At 38.3% G+C, this 26,838-nt stretch overlaps 1 protein-coding gene across 4 annotated transcripts in view; it reads left to right on the top strand.

Moving 5' to 3' along the window:
• Positions 1–15,033, top strand: part of nutf2 (nuclear transport factor 2) — a 45,880-nt gene extending 30,847 nt beyond the window's left edge. For all 4 annotated transcript variants that reach the window (XM_073069894.1, XM_073069898.1, XM_073069896.1 and 1 more), the window contains exon 5: positions 12,769–15,033. In XM_073069894.1, coding sequence (XP_072925995.1) covers positions 12,769–12,882 — 114 coding nt within the window. In that variant the 3' untranslated portion in view covers positions 12,883–15,033. The remainder of the gene's footprint in view (positions 1–12,768) is intronic.
• The last annotated feature ends 11,805 nt before the right edge of the window (positions 15,034–26,838 follow it).

The raw sequence follows: 26,838 nt of genomic DNA, 5'->3' as shown, positions 1-26,838 counted from the left end.
GTTATTTCCTGGGCCATGTGCAAATTGGCACAGGCTAAATGAGCTAAATGTGCAGCTCAAAGATTAGTGTAGGAGAAGTGGGCTTGAATTTGTGGGACATTGGCACCAGTATTGAGGAAGGAGGAAGCTGTTTCAATGGAATGGGCTCCACCTGTTGTACCATGCTGGGACCAGGTTCCTAGTAATTCACATAACTAGGACTGTGAGTAGGGCTTTAAACTAAATGGGGGGGGGGGGGTCAGAGCTTGGCAAAGTATGGTTAAACTAAAAGGGAAGGAGAGTGCAGGACAGGTTACTGAAGTTTCCTGAATGAACAATAAGACAAAGTTTAGAAAGGGAGAAGAATTTAACTTCAGGTAATGTGGAGACAAAATTGTGAAGAATGGTGGTGAATGCAGGACTGATAGTTTTATATTTAAAGGTACATAGTATACCAAATAAGATATATGAGCTTATAGCACAGCTATAAATAAGTAGATAGGATATTGTGGGCATCAAAGTCAAGGTTGAAAATGGATCACAGTTGTGAGCTAAACATCCAAGGATACGCATTGTTTCAAAACGACAGGCAGGTGAGCAGTGGGGGTGGTGTGACTCTGTTTTAAAAAATGAAATAATATCCTTGGAGAGGAGGGACATAGGATGAGATGATATAGAATTGTAGTAGCTAGAGCTAAGAAACTGCAAGTGTGAAAAGACCCTGATGGGAGTTGTATATAGGTCTATAGTAGTCAGAATGTGGAGAACAAACTACAATGGGCCAAGGGCAAAAGGGCAAAATTATAATGGTCATACTTTCTCAGTTAAGGCCATCATCCCTGCTGGCATAGGCCTCTGAGAGTAGCTCACCAGAGTTCTCTGTCATGGGCCAGTCTTTCAAGTTGTCCCCAAATGTATCCTTCCTCTCACAAGGCTGAGGTCTTTAAGGCTTCTCTTGGCATTTCTGTAGTGTGCGTTTTTACAGAATGGGGTTGCTAGCCCCATGCCCAACCCACCTCCTTTCGCAGCCATGCTTGGGACCATCCATGGCGGGGTTATGGTCATGGGGGATTTTAGTATGCAGGTAGATCAGTTTGTACTGGATCCCAAGAGAAGTAATTTGCTTATGAGATGGCTTTCTCAACCTGCTTGTGATCAAGCCCACTATATAACAATCACAGCACGGAAACAGGCCATTCCGGCCCTCCTAGTCCGTGCCGAAAAAGACAATTCTGGATTTTGTTGTGCAATGAACTGACTGATTAGGGACCTTAAGGTAAAGGAAACCTTGGAAGGCTATGATCATAATATGACAGAATTCGCCCTGCAGTTTGAGAGCGAAAAGATAAAGTTACATGTTTCATTGTTACAGTGGAGTAAAGGGAATTATAGAGGCATGAGAGGGGAGCTGGCCAAAATTAATTGGAAGGGGTCACTAGCCGGAATGATGGCAGAACAGCAATCACTAGAAATAAGATGATTAAAGATCAGTGAAGGGGCAGGTAGTGTTGGAGCAGGGAATCTGCAGGAGAACTTGGACACATTAGGAAAATGAGCAAAGAATTGGCACGTGGAATACAGTGTAGTGAAGTGTAATGACTAAGTAGAAGGAATAAAGGTGGAGACCATTTTCTCTGTAAATTCAGAAATCAGGGGTGCAGAGAGACTTTAGAGTCCTAGTGCAGGATTCCTTAAAGGTTAATTCATAGGTTTTGTTGGTTGTAAGGAAAGCAATGCAATGTTAATATTGATTTCCAGAGGACTAGAATATAAAAGCAAAGATGTAATACTGAGGTATAATGAGCAGTTTTGGGCCCCTTATCTAACAAAGGGTGTGCTCACATTCAAGAGAGTCAGGAGGAAGTTTATGAGAATGATCCCGGGAATGAAAAGTTTTAATGTATGAGGCATGTTTGACTCTGGTCCTGTACTTAATAGAGTCTAGAAGAATGAAGAAGGAATTTCATTGAAACCTATTGAATATGGAAGGGTGGATAAGGAGAAGATGTTTTCAATATTGGGAGAGTCTGGGGCCAGAAGGCACAGCCTCAGAGTTAGAAGACCATCCCTTTAGAACAGAGATGAGGAATTACTTTAGCCAGAGGAGTATAAACCTGTGGAATACATTGCCGCAGATTGCAGTGGAGGCTGAGTCATTGGGTATATTTAAAGCGGAGGTTGATAGGTTCTTGATTATTAAGGGCTTCAGAGGTTATGGGCAGGAGAGTGGGTTTGAGAGGGCCTTGGTTTAAGATGGCACTGGCGAAGCACAGTGATGACTTGCTGGCAGCAAACAAAGCCACTGTTACTTTATTAATCACGCTTACTCAAACAATCATCGCAATTGATAACCTGTAACTTCCCTTGTGGAGTCGAGCTTTTGAATTGCCTGGCATTTTTTGTAGTGTGATCTGAAGTCTTGAAGGTGCAGGGTGGTTGTAATGTGGTGTGTATGGGCTGAATTGAGACGGTGGGGCCCAGGTCTGAGCGTGAGGAGCAAGCCAATGTATTGATGCTGCAGGCTTGGAGCCAATTCAAACCAACACAACTGAGTCGAGGCAGTGGAGCCAGGGCTGGAGAACGAGGAATGAGCTGCAGTTTGGCTGATTTAAGCACTGGGCCGGATTGAAAAGGTCAGGGTGTTGGGGCTGGAGGCAAGGGATGGGGCGATGTTCAGCTTGCTGCTTGCCAAGTTTAGTTGGTTTCTACACTGAATTAAAGTTGTGGTCTGCAATTATTGGGATCTTTAATTGGCTGCAATGATGAACTAGCTTTGTGGCTGTGGATTCAATTTCATGAACTGCGGTTCTGAATATTGTTAGCTTCTATCGTGTGCTTGATTTTTTTTCTGCACTTGGTGTTTGACTCTTTTTGTTAATAAGTTCTGTTGGGTTTTGTTTTGTGGCTGCCTGTAAGGAGTTAAATCTCAATGTTGTATATGTACATACGGTGGTAATAAATGTACTTCGAACTTTGAAAATAAGTCAGCTATGTGTGAATGCCGGAACAGACTCGATTGAGTTGAATAGTCTAATTTTGCTTCTATGTCTTATGGTCTTAAAACTTTGTTTGTGCAACCTCTGGAATCTCTGAAATCACCCTTGTTAAGAAGCCGTAAGAGACTGAAGATGCTGGAAGAGCAACAAACAACATGTGGAAGAACTCAGTTGTTCCTGCATCTAGAGCAATAAACATCCTGTTGCAGGGTTCCGATCGGAAACATTGGCAGTTTGTTTTCTTCTGCAGATGCTGTATGACCTGCTGAAGTTTCTCATGTATGCTGTTGTACCCTGGTTATAACTTAAAACTGTACATCAAATGTCGAGTAGGCACCATAACTTTTAAGTTTACTGTGTTTATGCCACGTGGCTATGTCCTTTAGTTTCTTATTTGCTTTTGTGATACAATTGCTTCAATAGCATTTGATGAGATTAAGGTTGCCTGTTCTTGTTACTACAGTTAAGCAAAAGATGGCTATGTGAAACTGTTGGCTAGAACAGTTTCCCGTTGTTCTGGCTTCCATGTTGATTTTTAACTGATAATGCATCTGGTCATTTGCCTTTTTGCATTATTCTTTGTGCAAAATGACTGCTTTGTTTGCATCCATGAATGCACGAATCATTCATTTGCTGTAATGCACTTTTGGAGATTCGGCATAAACAAAATACAGTTTTATTCTACTATTGAGTTGGAAGAAGAATTTGAACATTAACAGAGTAGTACTGCAAATTTCAGGTTCACTTGGGAAAACAGTACCTGTAAATCTGTAAATAAATAGTTGTTAATCTTGGATTTCAGCAATATAAGTTTCTATAACTTCTGTTAGTTTGTTAGCTTATTATTGTCAGGTCTATGGAGGTACAGTGAAAAATGTGCACACTGTTCATGCACATCCGTTCATTATAATAGTGCATTAAGGTAGCACAAGGTAAGACAATTAGAGTGCAGTGCAGATAGACAATAAGGTTGCAAGGTCCTATCAGGGTAGGTTGTGGGGTTTTAAATCCATCTTATTTTACTGGAGAACAGTTCAATAATTTTCTAACACTGGGATAGAAGCTGACCATGAGTCTAGTGGTATAAGCTCACGACTGTTGTATCTTCTGTCAATGGGTGTGTTTTCAAAATTGATAACTGTTCTTGAATCAAAGGTTCAAAGGTCCAATTTAATGTCAGAGAAATGTATACATTTACAGGAATCCCATTTAAATGATAATGAGCATGGAAAACTAAAGAGAATGGGCTTCACTAATTTGTTTTTCTCATATAAATCAGGACATAGGAGAGGAGTTGCTATTCTCATCTCAAGCAAGCTAAATTTTGAAAAGGTATTCAAAATGGGAGGTGAGGGCAGATATATTCTAGTAAGGGGGAATATAGATGGGAATTCAGTTACTCTATTGAATATATATGCACCCCCAGGAAGTGATATTAGTTTCTTCCAGAAAATCACTAATATTATGGTAACAGAAAGAGAAGGTCTCTTGATATGTGGGGGAGATTTAAATTTACAATTACCGTAGATTCCGTACTACAGAGCGCACCTGATTAAAAGCCGCAGGCTCTAATTTTAGAAAGAAAATCAATTTTGTACTTGTACAAGCCGCACCGGATTTTAAGCCGCAGGTGTCCCACGTTGTAATATGAGATATTTACACAGAAAGATATTACACGTGAGGATTTTTTAACTTTTAATTAAATCCGTATGGTAACATAAACAAATACATATTGCAAATGCTTTTTTTCGAACCGTGCCTGTAACAGGGCTACTTTTAAATATATATACGTATCGGTAACACACAAATTACGTTGCGTATACTTTTTTACTGAACAGTGCACGAACAACATTCCAATATCTCCTAACGACTGGTAAAAAATATATATACTGCAGCCTACCAGGAAAAGTTATTGATCGCCTTTAACTTAAAAGCAGCGTTCTCGCGCGGGTCTAATGCGCTCGCCCCCACCTTTCCGTTTATCGCAAACCGGTATTTTCCCACAAGACGCGGCGAAACCGAATGTGACGTCATAGCATCCCGGGATGTAGTACAGAAAACAAATATACTTAAAACACTTCTAACTTTAACTAGAAAATACTAACAAATGAATTACTAAGCGAAAATATTATAAGCTAAATAACTGCCATAAAGGCAGCACAATGCTTTTCTTCGAGTGTTTTCCATGTTGATGTGGGTGAGTACAAATGACTGATTTACAATAATTTAATTGTGAAAGTGCGCTTGATTTATTGTACAATTTCATTGGACCTCTGTGAACTACTCATCAATTTTATTGGTCTACTGTTACGAGGCAAAATGTTTTCGGCGGCATGAAAAAAAAACCATGCATTAGCCGCACCGAAGTAAAGGCCGCAGTGTTCAAAGCTGTTCAAAGCGTGGGAAAAAAGTAGCGGCTTATAATCCGGCATCTACGGTACAACCAAAGTTAGACTCTTCCAGTAGAAAAACCTATGAAACTAAGTCATTACATAAGAAAGTTAACACCCTTTGAGGATGTTGGTCTAATTGATATATGAAGAGACCTTCTTCCCCAACAGAAGGGATTACACTCACTATTCTGCTCCCCATTCTTTATATACAAGAATAGACTATTTCATAACATTTGGAAAAGCTACTATATGGAAACTAAATTCAAGTCTGCTCAATGATCCCTATTTTAAGGAACAAATTAAAAAAGAAATTGGTCTTTACTTAGAATTCAACAATAATGGAGAAGTTTCAACTCCCATTCTATGGGATACTCTGAAGGCTGTCTTAAGAGGGAAAATTGTAGCGATATCTTCATATAAGGAATAAAACAGAGGAATTACAAAACAAGCTGAAGGAACTAGGAAAATAAACAAATTGAGTTTGGCGAAGGATACATTAGAGGAAATTTTAAAAATTAGGAACAAAATCAATAGTTTGGCTACACAGGAAATCAGGAAAAATGTAATGTTTTTGAACCAAACTGGATCTAAATCTATGAAAATACTGGTGTGGAAACTGAAAAAAAATTAGCAGAAAGTACAATTAATAGAATTAGGGATCCAAGAACAAAAGTGATTTAAAAAAAAATAAGCTAAGTGAAATTCAGGAAGCTTTTGAAGTGTTTTACAAACCTTTATATTCTGAAGTTCCAGGGGTAAGCAGAGCCCAAATTGACACCTACCTGAATTCTCTAGAGTTACGCACTTTAAATGAAGAACAAAATAGAACGATGACTGCTGACATAACTGAAGCTGAACTAAAAACTGCAATTAGTAGGCTTAAATTAAGCAAGTCACCAGGATCAGATGGGTATATGGCAGTGTGGTATAAATAATTTAAAAATGAGTTAATTCCTGTTTTACTCCCCACGCTGAACTGGGCTCTAAAAAAGGCACAAACGCCACCCAGCTGGAAGGAGGTGATAATCTCAGCTACACTGAAAGAAGGCAAGGATAAAATGGAATGTGGGTCATTTAGACCAATATCTGTTCTTAATGTAGATTATAGATTATTTACCTCCATCATGGCCAAACGATTAGAAGAGTTTCTACCCACACTGATACATAATGATCAGACAGGTTTTATACATCGCCAAACACAAGACAATATAAAAAGGACTCTAAAATAAAATTAAAGCATTAGTGATAGGCGTGGACACTGAAAAGGCATTTGATTTGGTTAATTGGAATTTTCTTTACAGAGTTTTACATAGATTTGGTTTACATGACAATTATTAAAACTATACAGGCATTATATGACAATCCCACTGTTAGGATTAAAATCAATGGATATTTATCAAATAGTTTTACCCTAGAAAGGGGCTCAAGACAGGGTTGTGCATGGTCACCACTACTCTTCGCATTATATCTGGAACCACTAGCTCAATACATCAGACAAAACAAAGATATCAGGGGAATTACTATTAAAGGGACAGAGCATCAATTGGCCTGTTACGCGGATGACATTTTGATCTATCTAGGGCAACCAACATACTCTTTACCTACATCGAAGCAATCCTTTGAACAATATGGTCAATTATCAGGATATAAGATCAACATAGATAAAACCTAATTACTGTTCTACAACTATAGCCCATCAAGAGAGATTGAAAGTAGATATCCCTTGGCATGGCTAACAGTCTTTCAAATATTTGGGCATCATGGCTGCAGGGAGATCAGACCTGGGAAATGAATGTACAAGGGTATACGTGCTATCGTAGGGACAGAAATGTAGGCAGAGGGGGTGGGGTGGCCCTGTTGGTGAGGAATGAGATTCAGTCCTTTGCAAGGGGGGGACATAGGGTCAGGAGAAGTAGAGTCTGTGTGGATAGAACTGAGGAACAGTAAGGGCAAAAGGACCCAAATGGGTGTTGTCTACAGGCCACCAAACAGTAGCATGGATATTGGGTGCAAGTTGAATAGGGAGTTAACATTGGCATGTGGCAAAGGTAATGTCGCAGTAGTTATGAGTGGTTTCAACATGCAGGTGAACTGGGAGAATCAGGTTGGTGCTGGACCACAGGATAGGGAGTTTGTAGAGTGCCTACGGGATGCATTCTTGGAACAGCTTGTACGAGAGCCGACCAGGGACAAAACTATTCTGGATCTAGTGTTATGTAATGAACAGGATTTGATAAGCGATCTTGCAGTAAAGGAGCCATTAGGAGGTAGTGATCATAATATGATAAGCTTTTATCTGCAATTTGAGAAGGATAAGGGCAGATCGGAGGTGTCAGTGTTGCAGATGAACAGGGGAAACTATGGAGCCATGAGGGAGGAGCTGGCCAAAGTTGACTGGACGGATAGCCTAGCAGAAAAGACAGTGGAACAGCAATGGCAGGTATTCTTGGGAATAATGCACAAGGTGCAAAAGCAGTTCATCCCCCAGAGAAGGAAGGATTCAAAGGGGGGAAAGGGGCCACAGTGGTTGACAAAGAAAGTCAGAGATTGCATAGCATTAAAAAAAAAAGGAAATATGACAGAGCTAAGGTGAGTGGGAGGACAGATGATTGGGAAGTTTTTAAGGAACAACAGAACTTAACTAAAAAGACAATACGGGGAGAAAAAATGAGGTATGAACACAAGCTAGCCGGGAATATAAAGGAAGATAGCAAAAGCTTTTTTAGGTATGTGAAGAGAAAGAAGATAGTTAAGAACAATGTTGGGCCCTTGAAGAATGAATTGGGTGAAATTGTTATGGGAAACAGAGAAATGACAGAAGAATTTAATGAGTACTTTAGATCTGTTTTCACTAAGGAAGACACAAGCAATCTCCCAGATGTATGGATGGGCCAAGGACATAGGGTAACAGAGGAAATGAAACAGATTGACATTCGGAAGGAAACGGTGATGAGAAGACTGATGAGACTGAAGGCTGACAAATCCCCAGGTCCAGATGGTCTGCACCCTAGGGTACTAAAGGAGGTGGCCCTGGAAATTGCAGATGCATTGGTAATCATTTTCCAATGTTCCTTAGATTCAGGATCAGTTCTTGAGGATTGGAGAATGGCTAATGTTATCCCACTTTTTAAGAAAGGAGGGAGGGAGAAAACAGAGAACTATCGTCCTGTCAGCCTGACATCGGTGGTGGGGAAGATTCTAGAGTCCATTATTAAGGATGAAATAGTGGCATATCTAGATAGCAGTGATAGGATTGGGCAGAGCCAGCATGGATTTACCAAGGGTAAATCATGCTTGACTAATCTGTTGGAGTTTTTCGAGGATGTAACCAGGAAGTTAGACGGGGGAGATCCAGTGGATGTAGTGTACCTCGATTTTCAGAAGGCATTTGATAAGGTCCCACATAGAAGATTGATGGGTAAAATCAAAGCTCAGGGCATCGGGGGGAAGGCATTGACATGGATAGAAAACTGGTTGGTGGATAGAAAGCAAAGGGTAGCAGTGAATGGGTGTTTCTCGGAATGGCAGGTGGTGACTAGTGGGGTGCCACAGGGCTCGGTATTGGGACCACAGCTGTTTACCATTTACGTTAACGATTTGGATGAAGGCATAGAAAATAACATCAGCAAATTTGCTGATGATACTAAGCTGGGTGGCAGTGTGACATGTGATGAGGATGTTAGGAGAATTCAGGGTGACTTGGATAGGCTGGGTGAGTGGGCAGATACTTGGCAGATGGCGTTTAATGTGAATAAGTGTGAGGTTATCCACTTTGGGAGTAAGAACAGGAAGGCAGATTATTATCTGAATGGTGTAGAGTTGGGTAAGGGAGAAATACAAAGAGATCTCGGAGTCCTTGTTCATCAGTCACTGAAGGTGAATGAGCAAGTGCAGCAGGTAGTGAAGAAGGCTAATGGAATGTTGGCCTTTATTACAAAGGGAATTGAGTACAAGAGCAAGGAAATCCTCTTGCATTTGTACAGAGCCCTGGTGAGACCACACCTGGGGTATTGTGTACAGTTTTGGTCTCCAGGGTTAAGGAAGGACATCCTGGCTGTAGAGGAAGTGCAGCGTAGATTGATGAGGTTAATTCCTGGGATGTCTGGACTGTCTTACGCAGAGAGGTTAGAGAGACTGGGCTTGTACACGCTGGAATTAAGGAGATTGAGAGGGGATCTGATTGAAACATATAAGATTATTAAGGAATTGGACAAGATAGAGGCAGGAAATATGTTCCAGATGCTGGGAGAGTCCAGTACCAGAGGGCATGGTTTGAGAATAAGGGGTAGGTCATTTAGGACAGAGTTAAGGAAAAACTTCTTCTCCCAGAGAGTTGTGGGGGTCTGGAATGCACTGCCTCGGAAGGTAGTGGAGGCCAATTCTCTGGATGCTTTCAAGAAGGAGCTAGATAGGTATCTTATGGATAGGGGAATCAAGGGATATGGGGACAAGACAGGAACCGGGTATTGATAGTAATTGATCAGCCATGATCTCAAAATGGCGGTGCAGGCTCGAAGGGCCGAATGGTCTACTTCTGCACCTATTGTCTATTGTCTATAAAAGATTTGGCAAAATTATCAGAATGCAATTATTTGCCTATATATAAAAAAAATTAAGGAAGACCATAACAAGATGGAATCCAATTCCTTTATTTAGTCTCAGTTCAAGGATTGAATCCATTAAATGAATATATTGCCCAGACTATTATATCTCTTTCAGACCCTACCAATAGAGATGAACCAAAATCAATTCAATGAATGGCACAAAATGTTATCAAGGTATATATGGCAAGGTAAAAGACCTAGAGTTAGTCTCAAAATTCTGCAATTAGCCAAGGAAAAGGGGGTTGGGGCCTACCTTCTCTTTGAGATTATTATTTTGCAGCACGGATGAGAGCTGTGATATGTTGGTGCAACATGGAAAAACATTGAGAAGATACCTTCCATCCCCATACAGGCAATTTTGGCTGATAACAACCTACAAAGTTACATAGATACTATTGATAACCCATGGGTGAAATGGACTCTTAAAATATGGAAAACTATTATAAAATGATATAAACTAGAGGGAGATACTGTAATTCTTAAATGGTGTGCATATGACTTGGATTTTATGCTGAATAAACTGGATGCTAGATTTAAGGACTGGACAGCTAAAGGAATAACAGTTCTATGCAATATAATGAAAGAAGGAATACTGTTCAGTTTTGAAATGCTTAAAGAGAAATACTTATTTGAAAAACAAGATTTTTATTGGTATTTGTAGATGCGACATTATGTTAATAGGGTGAAAAATGTAACCGAAGCAAGTACATGTTTGATAGAACCGTTTAGAAAAGCATATTATTCAGATAATGGTAGTAGAATCTTTTCAAGCGTGTATAAGGGTCTGTCAAATATTAAAACAAAATGGGAGAAGAAAGGAGGGATCACTATATCTGAAGAAGAATGGATAATAATATGGAGGTATCAATGGAAGTGTACCAGTTCACAGAAATGGAGGGAGTTTGGATGGAAAAACTTGATAAGATATTTTATTACACCCTCTCAGAAATCCCATTATGATAGTAACCTCCCTGTTTGGTGAAGAAATTGTGGAAATCAAAATGCAAACCATTACCGTATTTTCCTGGATTGCCCCGTTATCAAAGACTATTGGAATGAGATACACAATGCCCTATAAGACATTTTAAAATGTGAAATACCCTTAGAAAGTAAGACCATATATTTTAGCTATATACCTCAAGAATGGTTGAAAAGAGATAAATATTAAATGAATATACTGCTGGTGACTGGTAAAAAGATTCTTACCAGGAAAAGGTTATCACAGGAGAGCCCAATTTTTAACACATAGATGGAAATTACAATGGACATTTACAGAATGGAGAAGATAACAGCATCTGTCAATCATAAATTGGAACAATTTCATTCATACTGGGAAAAATGGTTTAACTACATTACACCCTGTAGGCCTGATTTTATTCTCACAAATCAATGATTATGTTGTTTAAAAAAAGATCACTTCCTACTCGTACATAGTTTTCCTTTTGTTTGTTCTTTCTTTTCTATAAGTGTATACCTCAGATAAATACTATGTGGAGATTTGTGGCAAACATGAATATATGATATATATATATACAGTATCTGAAATACATCTTATGGAAATGTTTGAATGATGAATTTCAATGAAAAATAAATTACAAAAAAAGAAATGTATACAATATACACCATGAAATGCTTTTTCTTCCCAAACATCCACAAAAACAGAAGTGCCCCAAAGAATGAATGACAGATAAACTTAACCGCAAAGTACCACCCCAGCGTAACTGGCAGCGAGCAACAATCCCACCCCTGGCAAAAAAATTAGACCCTTTTGGCATTATCTAATTCAGCCTTTGAGTAGTTTCTAATATTATGGATTGTTTTTGGTAAGATTGAGTTGCATTTCAGTTCACTATCATATCAGCCAGTTAACTTGGGAATCTCCATTGGAGTGTAAACAGTACTGAAAAGAACAGAACCATGTATGGTATTTTCATGATTCATGATGAAGTACCTTGTAGTGGAAGCCAACTGCAAGAAGGAATTGATTTAAGCCCTTTCATAATGATATCTTTTGCTGACTTGATGTTTCGATATATCAGAAGCTGACTGAACATTGGTCTGACATTTTGACAACTGGGAGACAAAATATGTTAAATCTTGCTCAACATGAAAATCCAAGAGTGATCAAATTGTTTTGTGAGTCTAAATATTAAGTAACTCCAGCTTTGATTGCAGTCCTTGTAATGGCTGTTGAGCAAATCTACATTTTAGTCAAAATCTATTCTGTGAAATCTTTTGACTTAGTATCAGTCTTGATATTACCTGTTGCATGTAGATTCCATAATATAGAATTAACTAATATGGAATTAACCTAAAACTAACCATTGAAATGCTTTGTGGCTACAGAATCTTTGTTTTAATTCTGGTGGGTGATAGGAATGTTAAAAGTTTAAATGGAGCTTCAGGCTTCCACAGCATTATAATATTTTTGTGGGCTGTGGTTTTGAGATCATGGTAACCATATTTTTCTGTTTTGTGCAGCTGAGGTGGTGGCTTAGCTTGGAAAAGGTTATTCCATTTGGTCTTGTCGATATCTCCTTCTCAATGAACTCTTTCATGCCACCGTTGAGAATAGTAGTTAAGAGATGTCTCTGACTGTAGACAGTAGTATTCTGTTTCCTTGCGCCAACTTGAGAAGCCTGGAATTTGGAATAACTAGTTTCCAGGAACTTTAAAGAACCCATGGATTTTGCCATTAACCATTTCAGCTATTCATATTTTGTGTATGCAAAAATAACAGATCAAAAGAAAATCCTTTCATATTCAGGATCTAAATTTGTTTTGTTCTCACTTTAGGTTGATGAAGACCCAGTCATGGGATTCCACCAGGTATTTTTACTGAAAAACATCAATGAATCTTGGATCTGCACCAACGATGTCTTCAGGCTATCACTGCACAACTTTTCCTGAGAGTTCTGTTTCTGCACGTCCTTATATCCACTCTTCTAGTCTGCTATTAATTGCAATAACTGGATTCTAAATATCATGCACAAATGTGTACCCAACAGTAAAAATTTGCAACCTGATCAGTCTCTAATCACAAGTTTGCTTGAATTAAATTATTTGTGCATGATGTTTGGAAAGTTGTTAGTTTAGCTGACAATGACAAGACAGTACCCCATTGTGTTGTACCAGCATGCCTTAGAAGATAAATCATACCACACTATTTTTTTCTTTCCTATGTATTGGTAAGTTGCTATAGCAATCCAAAGAAACAAAATAAGAAAGAGCAACTTCTTACCCAACCTTTTGATATGTTCATACCTTTTGTTGGCTTAGGATACAATAAACCATGTTCTTTTCTTGGAAATCGTTTTGTTTGGTTTCCTGGCAATGTTTGTCATATTTTTAAAAATGTGCTTGACCATTTAATACAATCAGAGAATAAATGATTAGATGGTACTTGTGCTGGTTTAAAGGATTAGGTCACATGTCTATCAAGAAGAAGTTATAAAACAAGGTAGCTCCAACATTGTTATTCAGTATTTATCATGATTGAACTTTGTTTCAGGTGCTGTCTTGACAAATTGAGACCGCAAGAAAAGTTTTAGATTACATTTTTAAACTGCAACACGAGATTCAGCAGGATGTGTAAAATTTGATTCAATCTCAATCCATAATTTTATGTAATCACTTTGTTAAAAGCAATGCAGATTTCTAATTTACTTAATCAAATTTTGGTTTCAGTCAAGCAAGCTAATGCTTGGAGTATTGGCTGCCTTGTAGTGGACACTCACAGGGGTTATTTTAATTATCCTAATGGTGTAACTTCCTTCACTTTGATGAGCTGTGTCATGTAACCTGTTGGTTGCATTGTGATCATTGGCATTTGAGCTAGAAGTGGATAAAGAATGTCAGCTTTTATCTGAATACATTGCATTTGTGAATTTAAATTCTATCACTACTCATCATTTAACTTTCTAACCACAGAGCTGGGAAAATAATGCTGTATCTATTCGATTACTCCATCATCCATTTTCTTTTTTTGGAAGATGATTGAGCGAATTTAGTAATCTGTCACAATGTAAAAGAGAATGGAAGCAATCCATTCACAATAGCCTATATCTTGGTACTGGAGCTATAGAAATGCATTAAGCATTTGTGAACAAAATTTTAAAATAACATTTATCTTCGAGAATAATTGTTGGTACGGCTGTCTTTAAGAATGCTAATATTTCTCCTAAAGTGTTTAATCTGCGTAAACTAGGTTTTGGATTCACTTTTTGAAATAGTGATGCATGTTGGGTATACAGTTCTATGAGTGTCTCAGCAAAATGGTCATGCATTGTGTATACAGAGGCATTGAAGGTTATTGCAATCCAGCCAAATACAGTCTTCATGTGAATTAGAAATATTTCTACTTTATCAATGTTGGGCTACTTGCATAAATATATAATCTTAACAACTTGGAAGAAAATTCTACTTGACGTTAAAATGGGATCTCTGAAAATTTATCCCTCTTGGGAATGCTGGTTTGTGTTGGACTCAATTTCCTTTTACTTTCAACATGACAATTAATTCCCTGATGTAGGTAAACACCATTCCTTTTCTCTATTAAGTTATTCCAGAACTTGAAATGTTGCACAATTTTAACATTTAAATGCTGAGAATTGATAAGGGAGTTAAATTTGAGTCTTACCAGCAATGAAGAAATAGTAAACATTCACAATTTTCACACAGCCCTTATCCTTGTGAAATTTGATGGTCATATTGAAGGTTGCATTGCAAAGTACAAAGCCTCTTGTTTGTAGCAGTGAAAGTTGGGGTGATTTCTGAACTTGCAGGCATCTGTCTGAAACTATATACAATATAGATTGGAAAATGATGTTAGAATATCCAAATATGTATGTAGAACAATGTGTTACGAGTTAGGATTTCCTAATTTTGGTTTGATGTGTTACATAATGAAATTATTATATAGAGATTGTCCCAAATGTAATTCGAAATCTAGAATTCTGAAGATACCAAATTTTCTGGACAAATTATTGTCTTTAGTGTCCCTTTTTCTAACTGCATGTAAAGCTTCTAAAATATAACAAAATAAAGTTAGTTCCAATTTGATATATCTTCTACATGTTTTATTCCAATCAAGGATTATGGCCGATGTAATTTAAACCTATCTCAGTTTTGCCATAAATTGAATCAGTTCAGGTCTACCTTGACTATGCATAATAAAGTTTCCATGCTGAGGGGAGTTTGGAGAACAGCAATCTCAGAACTTTATCAAGCAGTGTTTGGAAAGCTGCCTATAGTTGTTGGGCAGTTGCCGTTATATAATTGTTATTGATTTGCCAAAGTGGGAACTTGTTTTACATATTAGATGCATTGGTGTCTTTTTACATTTTTGATGCAGGACTTTTCCTTTGGCATTATTCTTTATGAAATAATCATTGACAGGAATTTATTTTGTGGATTTAAGTTCTATTTTGAAGCAATGCCACTATATCACCACTGAAAGCAATTAATAGCCTTCTGGTATTTCTTGCAATTGACAAGTATTTTCAGTTCTATTGTTGGATGGTGGAAGCTCACTCTCTGTAATGGGGAGGATGGTTCTGCTTTATTAGTTTTCTGTGCATTCTGTTTTCCACATTCACACAGCCTACTTCAATCCAGAGGGTATGAAGATCATTTGATTTCATTATGGTCAGAACTCAGATCACTACGTAATAGGCTGATGGAAAGTTCATTCACGTTATTGTTGAAATAGCAGGACCAATTCCTTGTTGCAATGTGACTGTGTATGACAATTCGGCTGAGAATTTAAGCTGATATTTGAGTGTCTCACTTAAAAACTTTGGAGTGCAACTGAAGCCTTTATTACAAGATTGAAGGTGGCTTTAACCCTCAGTGCTTTTATATCAGTATTTAGAATATGGTCCAATATTCTACTATAAGTACTATATTTACATTAAGATAAATATAGAATACGTAGAATGTATGAATATATCTACACAAGTGCTCCATCGTGATGAAACAAATAACTTCTGATCACTTCAGTGTTTGGAAATGTTATTGTAGTGATGCACAAAACAGTTGAAAGTCTATGTGCAAACATGAAATGACTGAAATGTGATCTAACCAGTTGCCAATCAGAATGATGGTATATTTATGTATTTATAACCTACAGAATGAAAGTTAAAATGCAAACCATAATCATAACATTTATATACATTAAAAGTGTGCATCTTTAATTGTTTTATGGTTGCTGAATAAAAGTAAATATGAAATATCTTAATAGATACATTAAAAGCAGACATGAAAGAATGGATACTTGGATAATTAGTTGATATTGCCTTTCACATGGATGTAACTTAACGCTGCCTTCAGAATTCTTGGCAACTGTGTAAAGCACCACTGTGCAGCTTACACTACTGTACTGTGAATTTGTATTAAAAGACGTGTTCAAAATTTATTTAAACTTCATATTTTGTGCCATACAGGGTATGTTATTTTTGCTGTTTGAAAGCACTATTATTGTTTTTTTTAAACTCTAGATCCCCTTTAAGACATTATTCTTTAGCTGTGAGAATTTTTTTAGGTCCTCTATGTCAACAAAGATGCAAGACCTCAAAGGTCTTTCAGCCTCAGATATAACAAAATCCTGGGCCACCTCAAGCTGCTGAAGCTATGATGCTTGATTGGACTTGTGTTCGCAGAAACTGATTTTTGATCTATTTTAGGAAAGAAAACTGCTTTTGGTAATAACTGATGCACGTTCATTTATTTGCATTGTGATACTATTATTTTGTTTCTACAATAAACTTTTATTAAATGGCTTTCTACTTGTACTTAATATTACATCAGGCGGGAGGAACAATTGCATTGTAGCAGGTCATTTACAACAATTTTTGGCATGTTCTTTCTATATGACGACTTCTCATTTAGTAACTGCTTTAAAGGAAAGATTAAAATAATTCATCTTGGTTTTAGAAAAGATTAATTTTGAGAGGATGGGGGGTTTTTGGGTTAATGTTACAAATATTCATCAGGCAAATTTTTTTTAAAAACCCTCCAAATCTATCTTTTGCTTTCAAAAAATACATTTGTGATTAATTATGATTAATCTCCGGACATGGCCCCCCCATTCACTGAAAAAATTTATACACTTCCTAAAACTTGCTGGCAACCCATATATGCCACGGTGCCAGGAAAAGACAAGTGCTTTTAGAATATTTTTCAATGCTCTCAACTCTTTCTATGTGACATTAATGACTGCGTCCTCTCCTCACTTATCATTTATAAAACTGTTTTTCCTATTATTTCAATTCCCTGTCTCCACTGCATCTGTTCTCAGGATGGGGCTTTCCATTCTAGAACATCTGAGATGTCCCCATTCTTCAAAGAATGGTGTTTCTCTTCTCTTCCACCGCCATTAATGTAGCCCTTGCCCAACATTTCATACATTTCCCGCATGTCTGCCCTCACCCCATCTCCCTGTTTCCATAAGAGATAGGATTCTCCTTGTCCATGCCTAACGCTTCACAAGCCTTTGTATCCACACATCACTCTCCATAAGTTCCACCATTTACAATGCAGATACCACTAAATATATTTCTCTCCCTCCCCCCCCCCCCAACCATCCTCCACTGATCTTCCTCCTGGTGCTTATCCCTTCAAGTGGGACAGGTGCTACATCTCCTCCCTCAGTGGTCTCCAAATGTTCCTTGTATGTGAGGTGACACTTCACCTGCGAGACTGTTAGGTTCACCTACTGTATCAATAGACAGTAGGTGCAGGAGTAGGCCATTTGGCCCTTCTAGCTAGCACCACCATTCACTGTGATCATGGCTGATCATACACAATCAGTACCCCGTTCCTGCCCTCTCCCCATATCCCTTGACTCCGCTATCTATAAGAGCTCTAACTCTCTCTTGAATGCATCCAGAGGCTTGGTGTATCCAGTGTGACCTCCATGACATTGCTGAGACCTGACATAGATTGAAGACTAAATTATTTAGTTATTAGAACTGATTTTTATATTACTGTTAATTTATTCCCCTTCTCCCTTTTCCATTCCCAATTCTAGTTCCCGTCTCACTCCTCATTCTTCCATCACCTCCCTCTGGTGCCCCCCCCCCACTTCTATTGTCTGCTCTGTTATTCCCTCTACAGTCCTTTACCTCTTCCACCTATCACCTCCCAGCTCCTCATTTCATTCCCCTTTCCCCCATCCACCCACCTTTCTTCTCACCTGGTTTCACCTATCATCTGCCAGCTTGTCCTCCCCATCCTCACACCATATGCTGGCTTCTGCCCCCTTCCTCTCCAGTCCTGGTGAACATTCTTGGCCCAATACATTGACTGTTTATTCCCCTCCATAGATGCTATCTCACCTGCTGAGTTCCTCTGACACTGAATGTGTTGCTCAAAGTTTTGATTTGCAGAACCTCGTGTGTTCTTGAAATATAACCTTTACTGTATATTTGAATGGTGATGTGATGTAAAATTTATTAACCATTAGGGAAAGAATACAGATGACCCCAGAGTCACACAGGTTGTATCCTATTGGAAGCATTACCCTCTCCCACCCTCCTTGCAGTTTTAAGAGTTTGAGTCTCCTTCCCAGTTACAATGAATGGTCTTCCACCTGATGCATTAACTGTTTCCTTTCCCACTGATGTGGCCGAAGGGTATTTACCCTATAGCTAGTGTGTAGGTAATCAATTAACTTGGTGTCGTAGAGGGCACGTATCTCTACCCGGCAAGAGGATTGATTGGAATTCTGACCTCCAGTGTTACCATTTGGATCAAATCAGTGTTACACATAACATTTGCTGCCTCAAATGTGATTTGATTTGATTGCCATTTTGAAACTAATTGTATGACACGGTATCAAATGGAAATGTGTAAATTTCAGCACTGTAGTTGTGTATTTCAATCTCCATTTTCTAATATATTTACCACAAGACTGTTTGTATGGTTCAGGTTGTAAAATTTGAGATTTTTACCAGTATTAATATTAAAGCAGTTTTTAAAATAAAAGCTTATTTCATTTATTTAGAGAGCTTTAAACCTTCCAGAATTCGTGTTTATGGGATGTGTTGACACTTTGCTTCAATAGGCTGTTAAAGAACTAAATTAATTACACAGTACTATATCTTTGCAGGTAAGCTTTAATAACTGTCGGGAGCAAACACTGTATAAGAATACATTTATGAATCGGGGAAGGTATGGTTAACAGAAAAATAAAAGTTGGAACTATGAGTTTAATGAAAAAAGAATGATGGGGCGTGGAATCTAGTATGGGATGTTTGCCAGTAGAGTTTTTATAAGCTATTGGATTTAGATGGTTAATATCTGATTTGCATTTTCTGCCTACCCTGAAAAGAGAAATTGTGTCCAAAACATAGAGATTCTGGAAATCTTGAGAAACTCAAAGTTCTGGAGAAAGTGCAAGTTGGGCAGCATCTGTGGAGAGGAGAAAATGGTCCCTGTTCTTTGGACTGATGGAGAAGAGGAGGGAAGAAGCTGGCATCAGAAATTGGAGGGAGGGGTATGCACTACAAGCTGGCAGGTGAGGGGGATTGGACAGGACAGTGGGCCATGGAGGAGGGGCATCATGAGCAGATAATGGGCAGATGAGAAGGAATGTGCAGGGGAACAGAATGGAGGGGATGAAAAAAGAGAAGGGGGGAGAGAAATTACCAGCTATTTGTGAGACTGTTCTGTGGTCTGATACAGAGTACATCTAATGGTCAAATTGCACATCCTGATTTTAAACTCCGTCCCGCCCCTGGCAATTCAGGGCTGCTTTCTCGTTCAATCGAAAACAATTTGCCATTCAGATAGTACGGACTATCAGTTGGGAATCACCTCCAAACTTCCAGAAAAAGGTTGTTAAAGGAACCTTGTTGACCAGACGAGGCAGCATCTTAAGAATACAGTGGTGGTGATCTTGGCACAATTAATGCACAAAAAAGAATAAGTGGGAAGAAGTTAATCAGCAATTTCTTCTAGTTTTGTTGCTGTTGTGATTAAAATTATTAGTGCCCAATTTCCTTGCAAATTGCTCCAAATTATATTAACTTAGTAGGTGGAATGGGAAATTGTGTTAACATTCCATTGAATTTTTAGTATAGAATGTATGGACTTTATTATTCAATGGCTTGTATCTTTTTTTCACTAGATGGCAGTCTAAGGATAGGATTCCTTTCTTCCTTCCAAGACCATGTCTCATTAAAATCATGTTGATAAAGAAGCAATTTTTTAAAGAAGTTCTTTATATGGTGGGAAAAGACTCTTCCAAAACAGGTTACAATCCACAGACAAATCAGAAGCAAACAGCATTGACCTAGAATTAGTCAAAGGCAGGTTTTCAGTTTGGAACTGTATTGTGCTGCAAAAATAATCTAAGATTCCCAATCAAGGATCCAGACTTTAATTTTAAGTTAAAAATTTTAAAGTAATTATTTGTTTAAATTTTAGTCTTAGTTGATTTATTTGTTTGTTACTCAAATTACTGACAAACACTTTCGAGATTGGAATATTCAGTAAAACATTTAGCATTTAGACTATTGTATACTGTTGTGATTTTTGATGGAAAAATGACTTCGTAAACTCGTTTTTAAAGAGCACCAGGGTTTTTTTTTGTTTGTAAAGGAAAAATGTTAGTTGCTTTCTTCATTTGTATTCATGAACTCAGTATCCTAACTCAGGATAATTATGAAATATTTTATAGATACCTTCTGAGTGGAGATCAGATGATGTATAATGATCAGATTTTGACAACAGGAGAATTAAAAAAATACATGCGCGCGGAAATTTGCTCTTACAGAAATTACAAAACACTACTCAAAAAAATTGAGATACAGAATAAAATGCTTTCACAGAATGTTGTAGGGGCAAAAAAACAATTAGCTCAAACTTCATTCTTTTTCAACTTAGTTTTCTTAATGTGTGTGCAGATGATGTGGTTTAGCAATACAGAAAATCATGATACAGATTATTTTCTATGAATGCAAATCCACACCTCAATACAGGAATTGCCTGTGGCTAGTTAGGTAATTGAAACTTTTTGATGCTATATAACCATCCCAAGCATTAATTAGTCTTCCTTATTAATATAATGATAGTGAATTCGTGTACATTGGAAAACAACATGTAATACCATCTCATCTGCAGTCTCATTAGACATCCATGATAGTAATAGCAAAATGGTTTTCTTCAAACTTGATGCATACTAATTACATTAGACATAGTTGTACAGTTCTCCAAATTATGAAAAACTGATACATAGAGTATACATTTGAGATCCAAAGAATCTTTGCACTTTGCACTATTAAGATTTGAATGCCTGTTTAGCTGCCCTGTCGGACCGGTTGTTTTATTGGCCTGCTCTTTGGAAGTAATTCAGCTACACCAATAGTTTAAAATTAAATCACAATCTAAAGTGTAGCGGCCAATTCTAACCAAAATAATTGCTGCTGATCCCACGGACTTGTTATTCTTGCATGATGCACCCTCAGTTCCAATAATGATTGTTCAAAAGTTCAAGAAATGTATTTGATCTTTTATTAGCGATTAGCAAACATAAACTCTTGAAACGATGAAACTTAAGCATTCCCAAAAGTAAGTTAAGCGTAATTGGACGTGACAATCTAGGATGTTTCTCTTGACTGCATTCAGGAAAACGTGTCTTGAATTGCTGCTGCCAAAGCTCATCCAAATGCAAAACTGAAATCCCATTAACTGTCAGCGCTGGCCAGTGTAGTCTCTTCTGCCTCCATGGTCTCCTTTCAATGGTCCATTAACAGTCCAACCCAGCAAAGTACGTTTCACTTCGCTGTCTAAGCCAGCCACTTCCAATCATGAAATGACATAGTTACTCACAACCTTCTTTTGATGCATGGTGTGTAAGAGAAAGCTTGTTCATGAGGCTCACTGTACAGAGATCTGCTGTACTCCTTGATCTAGGAAAACATAAGCAACCACTGTTTTGTGACTCTTAGACTGCACTTGAACTGGAATTACTGGAAGTTTACAATTATGATCACAAGACCCGGCAAGGCCTTTAGATACCAGGGTGTTATTCGCTGCTGTTTGATTGATTCTGCACTCTTTCCTTCAGAGTGAATATGGAGTTTGCTGGGATGCTTGCCACTGCATACCTTGCATGAAAGACACTTCCTGCATTCCTTGCCGAAGTGTCCTGTACACAGTCACCAAAGCAGACACCATTTTCTTTTAGGAAGGCAATCTCCTCATTTTGAACCCCTTTATCTAGCTGAGAGCACGAGTCCAAAGTATGTTCACCCTGGCAGAACAGACAAACCCTTTCCTTCATTCTGGTAGCCATAGTAGGAGCAAGGCTGCTTTCTTCAGCTTTAGAATGAGTTTGTGATCCAGCTCTGTTCACACTTTCCTTACTGCTGGTGGTGAAGTATCATACACACTGGGTGTATGACACCCAGTATCTGAAACACTGGGTGTGTTACAATTTATATGCACCTTTCAATAAAATCAACCACATCAGTGAATGTAAACTTAAGATTGTGCCTTTCTTTGTACTTCATAGACTCGCATGGAAAAATCTCCATTTTCCTCTAAGTTTATTGGACAATTTATTTACGATAATCCTCATTAGCAGGCATGTCCAAGTCATGCGTCCTGCATGTCTTCCATGGCACTGCAACAGTCTCTAAGAAAAAAAGCTGTAACCTTGAAGCTTACCTGTAACCACTTCTGAATTGACATGGCGGCCAAGAAGGAACATTTTTCTATGTAGGCTGCAGCAATTTTGCGCGCGTCACCAAGATGTTCTAGTGGTAAAGCTTGGGCCTTTGGCTACCCTTGCTCCGGGTTGGCTTACTAGCAACTTTTGACAAGGTCTCTAGGGTAACCTCTAGTGAACTGTTCGAGAAAATAAAGATGGTCACCATTAGAGCGATTTTTGAGTTCAGCACATTTACATTTAGCAAATGACTTCAGCCGGCAACTTCAAAGCTAAATATAAATTGTACATTTAACTTTAAATGCAGTTCTGAACAATAGGTTCCTAAAAGCTTTGAATCACAGACCAGACAATGCTGATTAAAATTCATTTAGATGTCTGTGATGCGGGTGTGAATTGGGAGGTGTGAAGTTTGTATGTAGTTTCAAAGAAAGCTTTTGTGGATGTATTGTAAATATGGAATTGTTCTTTGATATTTAACACACAAAATATCGAGCCCCACATTGGGCCAGCCAGACCCTTCCATCGAAATTGTCTTGATGTGATGCCTGCTGTAACTTGTTTTGTCGAATAAAGAAACTGCTTCATAACTACCAGTACCTTTCTCTGGTGACTTCATTCATGCAATGGCAGTCACATAATCGTCAGTCTTGCCTCAGTGCTATTCTTGTTAGCCCTCATAAATGATTGATACTGCAATGGATCACCGTCAAAGATTTGAATTTATCTTATAGGTAGAGATGCAATGCGTTGTTGCTTCCCTAAACTCTTTTCACTTCCTTATGGCCTCCAGTGCAGCATTTACACTTCTATCATCTGAAATGCGAGTGTCACCACACTGTAAATTAATATCCTCAGAAGCTATTGGATATGGCATAGGTTCAGAGTGTCTTCTTGATACAAGCTGAGAGTGAACATCCTGAATTACCCCTTGGGGTTCAAACTCATGGCTCATAGACATCTGAGGAATAAATGTATCCACATTGACATTGAGTATGTTGGATTTTCACTGTTCCATGTCAATATTGCAACTCTCACCATAGAACTGTCCTGCTGGAGCATGTTTAGCACACAGAGTGCTTGAAGCTCTTAGCACTTTAATTCTGGCCACCTTGGCTGCAATTTCTTTTTGCAACTTAAGCTGCTCCGTCATGAGGAGCAACTCATGTTTATCCCTCAATATTTGTTGTTTTGTGCATAGTTCAGCCAAATCAGCCTCTGTTTTACCATGGAGGTATCAGATGCACAAAATAGAACCTGCTGCATGCACATTTGATGCACTGCCTTCAAGGTGTGCAGTACATCATCATGAAAGTCATCAGCTTTATACACAGTTACAACATTTCTATGGTTTTATAAGTATTTTCATTTCCTTCAGCAATCTGACCTTTAACAATGCATGTTTGTTTAATTCCTCTCTTAGTCTTGACTTCATTGTCATTGCTTCCAGTTTGAATCATGTTGATTTCCAAGTTTGCAAACTAAATAAAACAACAGCAAGTCAATTCAACTGTTGGCAACTTAAGTATTTCAACATTTGAACAGAACGAAGCATCGAACTCAGGCAAACACCACTTTACAGCTTTCATCCCCCAAGTGGACAGGCAGTGCTGACCATTCAAAACTGTGTTTCAAACCCAAACACACAGCATGAATCAACAAAGGGTTGTTACTTGCCACAAGCTGCTCCAGGCTGTGGTGCTCCTAATTTCACAGACACATCCGAATGCTGATGTTTGTTTGGTATAAATGTCAAAAACTTTTGCTGACAATGTAGCAGCCAATTCCAGCCAAAACAATTGCTGGCATCCCCATGGATTTGTTGTACTTGCATGATGCACCCTCAGCTGACATAATGATTGTTCCAAAGTGATTTGATCCTTTGTTAGCAATTAGCAAACATACAATGTTGAAGTGATGAAACCTAAGCATAATTAGGCATCCATTAGTTCCCAGCTGCAAACTACATGAACAAAGCATGAAAGTACTGTATAACTTACTCCCTTTGCTTTTACCATGCACCCCACTCATGAAACTGGCTACCATCATAAATGTGCAACACAGAATACAATGCAGATAGATAAATGACTCCTACACTAAGTTTTGGATTTGCTTAGACCTGTCCAAAGTATTTTTCTTTAGACTGAAAAAATAGTGTAGTGTAGGCCTCCATTAGTCTCGATAGACCATGGATTTGCGCCTTGGAAAGTTTTCAGGGTGCGAGCCTGGGCAAGGTTTTTTTTTAACAGAAGACTGGCAGTTGCCCAAGCTGCAAGTTTCCCCTCTCAACGCCACTAATGTTGTCCAAGGGAAGGGCATTAGACTGAAAAAATGTTGAAAACTGACACTGATGGGTCTATATTTACAGATTATTGCTATGTACCAGTGATCATGGATGTAGACTGATTAAAGGGCTCTAACAAGGATATTCTACTGGACAGCAAGGAGATCTAGGACCCTTTCATTCTTGGCAGGCATAGGTCAGCTGAGCTTAGGAGGTGATGAGAAGTTTCCAAATACTGTAATAGCGAACAGCAGACCAGAGTTCAGGCAGCAGCTTGAATGCCATACTTACAGAAGATAATGTTGACGGTTCTCAGACAATTAATTGGCACAGTAAGAGAAAATGCAAACCAAGGTATAAATGCAATGTATACAGGCAGCTGGGATGAAAGTATGCATAGCATTCTTTGACACCATTGTAAATAGAACTTGGTGACAGCCCATCTGACCTGCAGACTGTATTTTGTCAGCAGAAAGCTGCAGTATGCTTTTGTTTTAGCGTGTCACACCAGTCAGTCAGCCATTCTTGGCTGGCACGTGGTGTCAGCCACGTGCCAGGATTGATCTCCTTTCGGATTAACTGGATCACGATATGGACATTCTTGAGTGTGCTAATAGATCTGAGTCATTGCTCCAATAATGGGTCCAGACTTATTAACTATTTCTACTACCACAGATGCTGCCTGACCTGCAGAACATTTGGAACATTTTCAGTGTTTATTCCAGTTTCTAGCAACTGCAGTTTTTATTGAGTGTCATCATCTATTACTTGAGTTGTTAAGACTATGCTCAAAGTATTTTAAAGAATGAGACCACTGATGAATTTGTGGTTCTGGGTCTCAGCCAAGGAGTCATAATAAAACAGATGCTTCATGCAAGTAAGGAATTCAATTTTCATGGCTCGGACAACTTCTATGGCCCTGCAGTTTGTTTGGGCAAACTACCTGCTTATGAGAAAAATACAACAAGCGTAGAAAGTGTGTTCTGGCCTATTGACATCAGAATGTTCTGATTGATGCTGAAAGCCAAACATAATGCAAGGGCAGGAAATAATGAACCTCACTTCTGCCTCAATGGTTCTGTATTCGGCCATTATCACCTTTGTCTCTACAGAACCTAACTTTTGCAGAGGCAAACCTCATTCAGTTATATCACGCCCTTTTTGATATGGATTAATTCAGGGAGAAGTGAAGTTCTAGCAGTATCGCAACACTGTACAAACTGTTACAAATATTCAACTTTAAAATATGCCTTGTAATGTGATTTATATTTGGCTTTCAAAGATGTACTACGTTAAACTCCCGACATGGCCCCAGCTCACTGTTGAAACAACTCCCTAAAACTTGCTGACAAACCAGATATTCCACTGTGCTAGGTGGAGACCAATGCTTTTAGAATATTTTTCAATGTTCTCCAACTCCTATACAATATTGATGACTGAATTGGTTCTGCTTCCTGCAGAGAGAGAAGTGAAATTCCATGTATAGTTACCCAGCGCTGTAACTCTAGAAACTATTATCACAAACCCAATAATTTCAATACTGTATGTGAATGCTTGGAAATCTGATGAAGTCATGTGATAAACCAGTTTCCATTCTCAATACCTTACTGAGCTTCTTTAATATGTTCTGCATGTAAAATTTGTAACTAAATTTTAAGAAAGTAATTTAAAAAACTTTCTTAGACTCTACCTTCTGTCAAGCCGATCTTCGTTTTTCCCACTTTATTTTTTTAAATTCTATTTAGAAATCCAGCACAGTAGATCATTAACAATTAATACAGTTTTATAGTGTAGCAGTATTGGTAGTGTTCTGATTTGTTGGGTATTTCATTTAAAAACACGAATTTTTACTCTGTTAAACGGAAGTTTGTCTTTTTTATACCTTTTAAATTATTTTCGTGAAGCTTCG

Source organism: Hemitrygon akajei, chromosome 17 (genome assembly GCF_048418815.1).
Source record: "Hemitrygon akajei chromosome 17, sHemAka1.3, whole genome shotgun sequence".
Taxonomy (NCBI): domain Eukaryota; kingdom Metazoa; phylum Chordata; class Chondrichthyes; order Myliobatiformes; family Dasyatidae; genus Hemitrygon; species Hemitrygon akajei.
This window is presented reverse-complemented; position numbering and strand designations above follow the sequence as displayed.